Consider the following 12,288-nt stretch of genomic DNA (forward strand, 5'->3'; position numbering starts at 1 on the left):
GCTTACATGCAAGTAAATCACTTTTTGCTGGTTTCTGAAAGAAAAGTGGGTACCTTGGCTTATACACGGGTCGGTGTACATACAAGTATATACAGTATATGGCTTTTGTAGATGTTAAGCCCATACTGAGGTATGCCCTCCTCTATTTAGTAGCTCCTGGGAATCTGTAACTATAATGCCTGCACAAGACCATGTGGCATAAAAAAGTAATGGTCAGTTATCAATCAAGCCCACGTTGTACGCGTCTTACTGCGCAGGCGCAGTAGTTCTGCGGCGGTTCACGCAGGTGCAGTGCGGAAAACTTCGGGGTCGGCTTCCGCGCCAAGCACGGAGACTGGGACGGCGGCGCAGAGCGGAGCGGTCGGCGTAGGACAGTCTGCTGCTAGGGGCTGGAGAAAGCCCCAGGTGAGTAAAGCTTTTTTTGGCCGATTTGCCTGATAACTCCTTTAAGGCCGATGGCATAAGTTGATGCTTACCACGGTGCTGTTGTTCTCTTCATCGGAAGGAAGTTTGTTCTGTTTTTCTGTGGTAAGATAAAGTTGAAAGAAAATTAAATATGTGTATAAATAATATAAACATAAAAAATGAATAGCTACAATCCTAAATTTGCAAGCTCTTAAAGTGGTCTGAAACTCTGACATAACATTCAATAAGAATGTGTTTTTCTACTTTTTATCACTCATACAGTTATCATATTTGCTTTTGTGCATAAGTAATATTGTCTATTTACAAATTACAAGTTTCCAAAGTGTAGTTTATCTTGCCCTAAAAGCTATCATTGCATTTTATTCAAACTGCTTTTTATTTTACAGTGGTGTGAAAAACGATTTGCCCCCTTCATCATTTCTTATTCTTTTGCATGTTTGTCACACTAAAATGTTTCTGCTCATCAAAAACCGTTAACTATTAGTCAAAGATAACACAATTGAACACAAAATGCAGTTTTAAATGATGGTTTTTATTATTTAGTGAGAAAAAAACCTCAAAACCTACATGGCCTTGTGTGAAAAAGTGATTGCCCCCTGAACCCAATAACTGGTTGGGCCACCCTTAGCAGCAATAACTGCAATCAAATGTTTGCGATAACTTGCAACGAGTCTTTTACAGCGCTCTGGAGGAATTTTGGCCCACTCATCTTTGCAGAATTGTTGTAATTCAGCTTTATTTGAGGGTTTTCTAGCATGAACCGCCTTTTTAAGGTCGTGCCACAACATCTCAATAGGATTCAGGTCAGGACTTTGACTAGGCCACTCCAAAGTCTTCATTTTGTTTTTCTTCAGCCATTCAGAGGTGGATTTGCTGGTGTGTTTTGGGTCATTGTCCTGCTGCAGCACCCAAGATCGCTTCAGCTTGAGTTGACGAACAGATGGCCGGACATTCTCCTTCAGGATTTTTTGGTAGACAGTAGAATTCCTGGTTCCATCTATCACAGCAAGCCTTCCAGGTCCTGAAGCAGCAAAACAACCCCAGACCATCACACTACCACCACCATATTTTACTGTTGGTATGATGTTCTTTTGCTGAAATGCTGTGTTACTTCTACGCCAGATGTAACGGGACACACACCCTCCAAAAAGTTCAACTTTTGCCTCGTCGGTCCACAAGGTATTTTCCCAAAAGTCTTGGCAATCATTGAGATGTTTTTTATCAAAATTGAGATGAGCCTTAATGTTCTTTTTGCTTAAAAGTGGTTTGCACCTTGGATATCTGCCATGCAGCCTGTTTTTGCCCAGTCTCTTTCTTATGGTGGAGTCATGAACACTGACCTTAATTGAGGCAAGTGAGGCCTGCAGTTCATTAGATGTTGTCCTGGGGTCTTTTGTGGCCTCTCGGATGAGTTTTCTCTGCGCTCTTGGGGTAATTTTGGTCGGCCGGCCACTCCTGGGAAGGTTCATCACTGTTCCATGTTTTTGCCATTTGTGGATAATGGCTCTCACTGTGGTTCGCTGGAGTCCCAAAGCTTTAGAAATGGCTTTATAACCTTTACCAGACTGATAGATCTCAATTACAGTACTTTTGTTCTCATTTGTTCCTGAATTTCTTTGGATCTTGGCATGATGTCTAGCTTTTGAGGTGCTTTTGGTCTACTTCTCTGTGTCAGATAGCTCCTATTTAAGTGATTTCTTAATTGAAACAGGTGTGGCAGTAATCAGGCCTGGGGGTGACTACAGAAATTGAACTCAGGTGTGATAAACCACAGTTAAGTTATTTTTAAACAAGGGGGGCAATTTCTTTTTCACACTGGGCCATGTAGATTTGGAGTTTTTTTTCTCACTAAATAATAAAAATCATCATTTAAAACTGCATTTTGTGTTCAATTATGTTATCTTTGACTAATAGTTAACAGTTTTTGATGAGTAGAAACATTTAAGTGTGACAAACATGCAAAAGAATAAGAAATCAGGAAGGGGGCAAATAGTTTTTCACACCACTGTATATTAACATCTTCTAATGAGCTATTTTGAACTGTGTGTGTATCTGAAGCACAGAAAGCTTCACAGAGAGCTCCTTTTTACTTGTTATGCTGGGAATACACGGGTCAATCCGGCGGCCGATTAGCCACCGGATCGACCCCCGCCGCGTCCCTGCTCGTCCGCGCGGATCGATTACCGCTCGTCCCCGCCGGCGCTCCTTATCAGCTGCTCAATTCCCTGCCATTGTCCGCCGGCGAGGATCGAGCGGGCGGGCGTCGAGCAGCGTGATCGGACCAGCTGAATATTATCAGCTGGCCGGATCAGCTGCTCGATACACGGTACAGAAACATACCGTGTATCCCCAGCATTACACTGTTTGTTTACATTCCAATGTTGTTACAATGTGTGTAAAGATACTCAAAGTAGTGAAGTGCAGGGCGCTCAACAAAGGTTATACAATCAGGGATACAGATCATAAAATTCTACAAAGTCCACATAAAAAAATGTCCTCCAATAAACTTGATGGTATGTTCAGACTATTCCACAGCTTCCATATATCAATAGTACCAGTGTACGCTCACCAGAATATGTGGCTTATCCAGTAAAAATCAGCAGTGTGCGCCTCTGGCCTCGCCAGCTAAATCAGAATCCTGCACCTTTACGTTCTCCAATCTACAATACTCCATACATGCAAAACATAATACAATGGCAATAGTGTGATACTGCTTGGTTTACACACACAGATTGACACCGGTGCTCCCTGAAATGAGCACAAGCACCCAGTGATCCGCCACCAAACAGTAACTAAAGCCTCTCACCAGATCCTGTTGCTAACCCAGTACAGATCAGCAAACAGTGCTTGTTGTGAATATCCCGTCCACATCTTCCAGTAATCCAGTTCCTATGACTCAAACACACTTAAGGAGCCAAGAGGAGCGAGGAGACGCCAGGACGAGCCTGGGAAAGATTTTACTTATATGCGCATAAAATTTGGAAACCTGTAAGTGCACTACTCCTTAATTTTTTTTTTTAATAAAGACGGATTCACACTATGTTAAGCATGTTTAGCTAAATGAGATTAGCCCCAAAGTACTGGTGCTGCCAAGGGAAGTTAGGGCTTATTCACACTACACAAGGCATGCATGACTGTGATTTCATGCATGAGTTCCCGACACATGGCATGTGCGTAGCGTTACAGTGTGAATGTCAGTAGATGCAACATAGCAGAATCGCATGCGCTGTGCGATAAAATGTTCAAATAACGCACAGCTGTACTGTGAACGGTAGCATGAAAGTCTAAGGACTTTAGTGTTATCATGTAGATCGCACACTACGTGCAGCGTGTCATAACCAGGGCTGTGGAGTACAAAAATCATCCGACTACTCAGTTTATGAAACCACCGACTCTGACTCCAGGTACCCAAAATTGCTCTGACTCCTTAGGGCCTGTACACACTGCTGCGCTTGTGTTGCGTTTTTAAAATCGCATGCAATTTTTTAAATCGCAAAGCATTTATGAAAAGAGAAAAATGCGTTGCACCAGTGTGTACAGGTCTTCACGATTTTCATGATTTTTCAAAAGACCTTGCGATTAAAAAACTCATGCGATTTTAAAAGCGCAGCAGTGTGTACAGGCCCTTAGTCTAAGTTTTACAAAGGGTATGGATTTGGTTAAAAAAATCAGTCTACTCCAACTCCTCAGTTTATGAATCCACCGACTCTGACTCCAGGTACCCAAAATTGCTCCGACTCCTTGACTCCACAGCCCTGGTAATAACTGACAAATAAAACTGACGAGTTGGAATCCGGATAACATCTCTGATTGTTATATGTTTGTTGTAGCAGACATATTTATCTATTACATTCAGCCTGTGGTTTTGCAGTGCCACCTAATGATTGCCACTTACTGTACACCTCTCCTACTAAAATCTATCGCGTTAGGCCAATAGGCTGAAAACAATGTATTCTGTGTCGCAGAGACTTTAGCTCATCAGTTGTTACTTAAAAAGAAAGCTAAACAGGACTGAGAGACATACCAATATTCAAGGCAAAATAAGATGGCAGTCTATCCTTCTTGATTTAAGTACAATTCAAAGGGAACCTGATTCAGTGTTGACATAGAGCCCACTAATAAGCCAGTTTGCATTCTATGCACCCTCACCACCCTCTCTGCAGCACTTGTTTAAAAAAAAAAAATCTATCTGCTGAGAGCTGTCACAGGACGTTTAGCTGTTGGAACTACTTTGTACAGTAGTTCAGGCCGAGTAGATGCATCCCCCTGACCATACACCAGCCTCTGCACTGGAATATATTGTGGTTGATATAGGCAGGTGGGTAGGTAGGGGGAGAAGTCCTACCCTTGCAGAGCTACAGCCTCACCTACCGTAGTACCATACAGAACTGTGTGTAGACAACAAAGAGTTTGTTTCCTTAAATAACAATTCCTCAAGCATAAATATGACACCATGCTCAAAGATGAATAATTTAAAGAAATTATTCCATCACAGCTAGGATTTGAAAAAAAGATGGTTATAAGATATTCCACACTGGCGGCTACTGTCCTTACCTCTCCGCTGTAGAGACTTGAGTCCCTCCTGGGCTTGGCTGTGAATCTCTTCCAGGTGAGCATTGCGCTCATTTGGGAAGAACATGCGGTCAAGAGATTCATCCTCCTGAGTTGAAATAGACTGAGTTGAGCCATCAGGTTTGGAGTTTTCTGTGACAAAATAAAAGACAGAGATTCTGTAACTTTTTAATGCATGCTGATTTTCACACTAATTCTTATAACTGATTGAGGTAAGCTCTCAAAATACTGCCAGCTTCAGTTTCTGCAGATATGATTTACTTGTTCAGACTAATATATTTTGTCATACAATGTACAGCCATCTTAAATCCGATCACATGTTAACTATCATTTTGACTGTTTATCCTATGATGACTCAGACTTAGCCTGGAGGACACAGTGTTTTACTGTCACGAGTACAGAATCAGCACTATCTGAATCAGGCTGGGAAGGGACTGTCCACAGTGCAGTGCAAAGTTATCAGCAACGGCTCTTGATGAGATGTACACACCCATGGTCATGCTTGTATGTCTGTGGTCTTCTGCAATGTCTCACATGTTCCTTGTACTGGAAACTTCCCTTTTGCTTAAAAGATGGATATGACTTTAGGATTTCCTAATATACTGAACTAGAAAAAAAATGTAAGCTGCGTAGAGTTTAGCTGTACATTCAGCACAAAAGAAGAACGTCAAAATTGTTAAATTATTATTGTGGACTTTACTGAACTGAGCTTATAACCACAAGGAGTACATTTGATGCACATTTATGCACTGGCATCTGTCCATATGGGGCTGTTAGATTTCAGCTGTACAAATCGAGTGTCCGCCAGCCTCAGGGATAACTGTCTGTAGATCACTAGTGGGAGTCCTAGTGGGATAAGAGGTCCATTAAACCTCTCATCCCCATACAGGACTCGACTCTGAGGATCTCATCCAATGTCTTTTTATTGCATTTTAGTTGCAGTGGTACGACACAAAAAAGACCAGCACACTGTTTCGGGCTTGTAGCCCTTTGTCAAGGCCTATTAGATTTTTAGCAAAGTGTACATGTGCTAAAATGTAATCAGGATGACTGCAGAGAGTGCTGACAGGTTGTGCTGCATGTGGACTTCCTTGCATTAAAGTCCAACTGCAGTGACTGTAGGAATGTCTCCTGTCAGCCCACTTGACCATACTGCTCCTATGCTCCAACACAAAGCCTGGACTATGATCAGGTGGGTTAAAGGGCGGGCAACTGAAGTGAAAATAATATGAAAGCTGCCATATTTATTTCCTTTTATACAATACCAGTTGCCTGGCAGACCTGCTGATCTATTTGACTGCAGTAGTGTCTGAATAACACCAGAAACAAGCATGTAGCTAATCTTGTCAGATCTGATCTGCTGCATGCTTGTTCAGGGTCTATGGCTAAAAGTATTCTCCTTTAAGGGGAACTGTGGTTACAGTGGAAGTTATACTTCAACACTAGGAAGTCAACAGGACCTGTCGGGGCGCTCTACAGACTAGAGCTTTAAAATTAAAACTACAGAGAGTGTGGCAAAATTGTGTTGCTTTCTGCTTAATGCTGGTCACACACATATACATTTTAATGCAATCATCTTGATCAATTAAAAACAAATACACAATAAACTAAGTGATTATATTATTGCTTTTCAAAGGATTGCTTCTGTTCAAGTCATTCAATAAAAATGTGTTTTAAGGATTAAATATACTAAACTACAGTTAATGTGAAGCTATCAATAATAGTAAGGTTAGTAAAAGGTGTCATTTCCTGCATGAGCAAGCAGCAGCAGAAAATGCCAACAGCAGGTAGAAATGATTTCCCATCATATCAAGTTTCCACTGACCAGTCTGGGGGCATTTTGAAACTTTGAAAAGGCATCTGAAACGATCACAAATGAGGCCCAAGTATATACAAACCCTGAGGCCTTGTTCACATTATGAATCGCCCAGCACTTTTTCAAGCGCTGAGCAATTTTTTTGTGATTTTTAAAATCATCTCTCCCTACGGTTTCTATGGTCTTAGAAAGCGGGGGGGGGGGGGGGGGGAGGGTGTTTCACTTCCTGACATCAGTCAGGAAGTGAACTCTTGTACCCGGAAATGAATAAATATAATGTATTCATTCATCAAAGCACTTGGGAAATCGAAATACAAAGCGTGCTTTCAAGCATTTTTCAATTTCCCTATACCTTCCATTGCAGGCAAGTCGTCCTAACAATGATACAGGCAGCGCATTGGTGAGCGTATCGGAATCGAACCGCTTATATGTGAACACTCTCATAGGGAGTCATTGCACAAGCGCTTTTAGGGTGATTTCTGAAATCACCTGCGCTCAAAAAACACCTGCAAATGCCCTTAGTGTGAACAAGCCCTAAGGGTGCATTCCCACTATGAGCATTGCAGTGTACCGCACATACAGCAAAAATGCACACTGTGCACAGCGAAACCCGAGAGGCCTGTTGAGCTCTCTGATCCATGACAGTTTATGCTCACGTTGCCCAATAATGTGGTTCATAGATGGGCATGTCCCATTAAAATCAACAGGCAGCAGACACCACATGCGTTTTGCTGTGCATTGTGAGTCAGCATCCTCTAAGGTCATTAGGAGTTTTATAAATAAGTTTCTATTGCTTGGAAATCAGTCATCCTGATTGACAAATGGTTACAATTCACATCATAACACTACTGTACCGAGCTACATACACATTTTCAGTTTGTAGCAGTTATGAACATCAAGCTGTACAGACATGCTGCTTGGCTCTCGACCAAGCACCATATTTTCCCCTGTGGAAAGAGGAAGAGGTGAGGACACGTATGTAATTGGCACCCTGCTCTAGAACTGGGCATAAGTTATCCATCTTGGCAGTTCAAAGCGAGATGTTTTGGCTGAGGAAAATCTAAACACTGAACATATTTTTAGCACTCTGAAAAAAACTGCTGGAAACCATGACAGCCGCGTACAGCCTGGTGTAAGAGGTATACAAAACTCTTGTGTTTATCCATTGGTTCAAATGTCTGCACATAACAGGAGCAGTGTTCTCCCCAGAAATTTTTTCCAGCTGGGTGGCATGAAAAAGTAGCCGGGTGGGGCGAGATGAAAGAATGCAGGGCGGGTGTTTCTAAGGCCCAATTCAGCTTACAGCAGAGGTGGAGTTGAGCTGATGACAGCCGGGTGCTCACCAAAACTTGCCGGGTGGAGCACCCGGGTAAAAGAGCCTGGGGAGAACACTGAGAAGGTAAAACTTGCATTCCTTTACACCACAACCTTCTTCCCTAGGTTTACTGCAATGGCACATTCACTCCGCAGGGTGATGGAGCGCATGCATTTGGAGGGTTTCTGGCTCTACATATGCAGCATTTGTAGTAATCACTCCCATCCCAGCCTTAGCTGAGAATAAAGCAAGATAGCTTTCATAACGAGACATACAAAGCTAAGAAGTAGAGACTCGAGGAACATCACAGTAATCACAGCTATGTCTGTGTGATTCAATTTGGAACAATACTTAAATTGTATACAGATGATTTGATAAAGATTTTTTCTTTCTTTGGGAAAACAGAACTACACTTTGAAGTTTAATTCTAGACAGTCAGTTAAATGCAGAGATGAAGTATTTCATACCACGAAAAAACTAAAAATAACCCGAACCACAGTATATAATTATAGGCTCAACCTAATTAATGCTCACAAGTTTTAAGGGCCTATTTCTGAAGAAGCAGCAAATGCAAGCAAGTTCTGTTAGCCTGGATCCACCAGCAGCGTTCAGCTACATGCACAATGCACCATAACTGTTGTCTGAATTGTAATGGATTGCGGAGACACCGCCGCGCGGTCTGACAGCGAGGCGGCTGGTTCCGCGTTCAGACCGGCGGTTTCTCCGCAGCAGCATGCGTCTAGTTTGTCTGAGCCTAGTAGTGCACACAGATGGAGAGCTACGCGCGCTAACAGGCAGGCCCTTTATGCCAGTAGGAGAGGGATCAGCTGATCAGGACGATCAGCTGATCTCACCGCAGTAGGTGATTGGCTGAATGGGACTGGGCGGCGCTGAGGAGCGCTCTGCTATATATACATCTTGCCTGTCAGTTGCTGGTTGTTTGCCGTTGCGAATCCTTATGTGTTAGCACTCAGACAATAGTCAGATCTCATAGTGTGTTAGAACCAGGTGGACCTGGGAATTCACACATAGCCAGATTACTGTGTTATTACTGTGTTATACTTTAGACCAGTTCCAGGGTGTTGAGACCACGGACCTCACACCCAAGATTAGGGATACTGTGTCATTGCTGTGTTATTTTTTAGACCAGTTCCTGGGTGTTGAGACCACGGACCTCACACTCTAGACTAGGCCTCTGCTTGATATCTGTTATGACCTATTGCTCTCTTGACCCTTCTTCTGCTCTCTGATTCGGTACCTACGCATATTTGATTACCTGTTGCCAACCCTGCCTGTCCCTGGTTACCAAATCAGCCTTCTGTCTCTGTACCTTATCTGCTCGTGTGTTGCCGACCCGGCCTGGCCGACCCTTCTACCTGTGACACCCCCCCGGTGGGGTGTCCAGTAGCTGCAGAGACTCCCTGTCCCTCAGAGGGACCTCTCTGCAATCCAGTCAGGGACTCTATCTCATAGGAGTCCTTTGACTGCAGTAGAATCTGACTCCCAGCAGTTCAGGGAATCACTGGCTCTCTGGTTATCTCCAACCCTGACTAGGAGATACTCGTTATACGGTCTAGGGTCACCTGCTCCTCAGGTGGTCCAGGCTCATATACTGTTGCACCAAACACTTTATCCGGTGTCCAGAGGTTAGTTATACTTGTATTATTGGTGATTCTGCAGATCATCAATAATCAGGTATAAATCTGTATTCTTGGTGATACTGCAGATCACCAATAATCAGATTCTCTTTGTGTGCTGACACCGATCGTTACATGAATAAAATGTTTCTGACACTTGGAGTGACAGTGTAGAAACAGTTGAATAAACATGCCCACTTGGCTATTTGTTGAGCAGTGTGTACAGATCTGGGGAGAGAGGACGGGGAAGGATGAGTAGGCGTGGTCATGGATTTTCTGGCGTGGCCAATAAAGAGCAGAGAAGGTCACTTATATCAAGGCAAATCTGTAATTGTGCTAGATTTTCACATGAAAGAATCACAAACTAAACCAAAGGTGGCCATACATTCGATGATTTTGTGGGCCAATCGACCTTATGATTCAATGACTTTATCAAATCAGAAGAAAATGGTTGACACAACATGTCTGCCCGATCGAGGTTTGAATCTATTTCAGGCCAAAATCGATCAAAAGGATTGATCAGACATGCTGGAAAATATCGGTCCCAAGTGCTCAGTTGGGTGTTTGGCGGTAACGGTGTTCGATCTTGGGAACAACGACATACTCGCCAGACCCACGGACACTTCCACCCTCCCCCCAGTATAAAGTGTCTTCCCCATTCCCGTATGCAGTCTTTTAGTCTCACTTCTCCTCTGGCGTGATTCCTGCCATCTTACACCACCACCACTGTGTCTACCTTTGTTGTGAGCGCCTGTACTATGTGGCAACAGACACATGTATGCACAGGCACGGGGAGACATTTTTATACGGGGGGACACATTTTTATACAGAGGAGGAGGGGCAGGCAGGTGGTGTCAGGCTGATTTCTGATAGATTTCATGCTGAAATCCATCGGAAATCGGTCTGTGGTGTATGTACATAGCTTTAGAGAAAGCGGATCACTGGGGTCTGTAGAAAACACATTGGCCTCAATTCTGGTAGGGTTATCAAACGAATGACCTCATGTGAGGTAATTTACCTCATGAGGTAATGAAATATTGCAATTCTGGTAGGTTTTAGTCACGTTTTACCGCATGAGGTCATTTGAGAGGTAATTTGCATTAATTGTACTGAAAGTAGCATGGAATAGCATCTCATGGAAATTAGGGGGCATGTTAGCACATACAGTAATTTACCGACCTGCCTGTACCTGGAGGTAAAGTCAATTTGTATGCATTTTGCAGTTTTTAGTGGCGTTCCTATTGCTGTTTTAGTGTTGTTCCTATTCAGGCAGTGTAATAGAAAAAAAATAGTAGAATTAAAATTCCAAATATTTGGAGGATGCCTAAAATATCATTTTCATAGGTTGCTACATAATCAACTAGACCTTCTCCCTCAAAAAAAAATCTTCCAAAGACTATCCTAACTTATGGAAGACAATTAAAGACTACTATTATTTATTAACTGCATGCTTACCACTGAAATACCTCATGTTTTACCTCACTTTATGCATTTACCTCATGTTATACTGCATGTTTTGCCTCATGTTCAGAAATGGAGAAAAATCTTTAAGAATTGCTAAAAAAAAAGAGGAAAATACCGCATGTGGCATTTTACCTACAAAAAAATATTTACCTCAAATAGCTTTCAGAATTGAGGCCATTGAGGGCTTCTTAGGTGGTAGAGGTTTAGAGAAGGGTGAAAGATGCTGAAGGTTAGAGAAAGGGGATTACTGGTGTCTGCAAGGTAGACACTACAGGCTGATGAAGGTGTAGAGAGTTAGAGAAAGGGGATAACTTTGCTCTGGAGGGGAAACAATGAGTGTGCTAAACAAGGGTTTATTGGGTGTCCTAAAGGGAGGTGGAGAGAGAATAAGCTTACCTCTATAATCTGATATGCTTCTCTCCCATGTTGTTGAGGGCAGAATTTAGACATTTTGGGGGCCAAAGCTGAGCCATTTGGAGCGGATCTTTGCAGGTAATGTTAATCCTCTCCCAGTGCTTCAAACAGCCCCGATAAATGCTGCAGAAGAGAAGAGGGAGGTATGAAGGCAGGGATGGCCATGCGGGGGAGGGAACTACAGCACAGCCATCATGGTAATTTAGAGATGGGGCGGAGCAATGGATCTGCAGCAGTCGACAAGAAAGGCAGCCTAGGGGGCAAGATCCACCCCTTTGCAAATACTTAACTGGTTACCGGCACTGATGAAGTTCAACGGGCCTCTGTAATTAAATTCTTAACATTACGGGAAAACAGATTTTGGTTATTACAACAGAAATTGAGGGCTGGTTCAGACTACAAGAGCTTTTTAAAAGCTAGAGATTTTAAAAACTCTTGCTAATGCAATGCTATGGGGGATTTTTTACAAAATCACATCGCTTCAGTGAGAACACACACATTGGATAGCATTAGCAAGAGCTTTTAAAAAGCGCTTAGAAGAAAAGCTCTTGTAGTGTGAGCGAGCCCTAAATACCTAAATATTTTATTGATTCTTTGGCCCAGTAAAATCTACTCTGTACCTTTTTATTTTTCTTAATTCCTCC

At 42.7% G+C, this 12,288-nt stretch overlaps 1 protein-coding gene across 2 annotated transcripts in view; it reads right to left on the reverse strand.

Annotated features, from left to right (window-relative positions):
• NHSL3 (NHS like 3) overlaps positions 1-12,288 on the reverse strand; it is a 72,710-nt gene that overhangs the window by 17,705 nt on the left and 42,717 nt on the right. For both annotated transcript variants that reach the window (XM_068268857.1, XM_068268856.1), the window contains exons 2-3: positions 4,981-5,130; positions 477-523 (exon numbers count right to left, since the gene is read on the reverse strand). In XM_068268857.1, the coding sequence (XP_068124958.1) occupies positions 477-523; positions 4,981-5,130 (197 nt within the window). The remainder of the gene's footprint in view (positions 1-476; positions 524-4,980; positions 5,131-12,288) is intronic.

Source organism: Hyperolius riggenbachi, chromosome 2, assembly GCF_040937935.1.
Source record: "Hyperolius riggenbachi isolate aHypRig1 chromosome 2, aHypRig1.pri, whole genome shotgun sequence".
NCBI classification, from domain to species: domain Eukaryota; kingdom Metazoa; phylum Chordata; class Amphibia; order Anura; family Hyperoliidae; genus Hyperolius; species Hyperolius riggenbachi.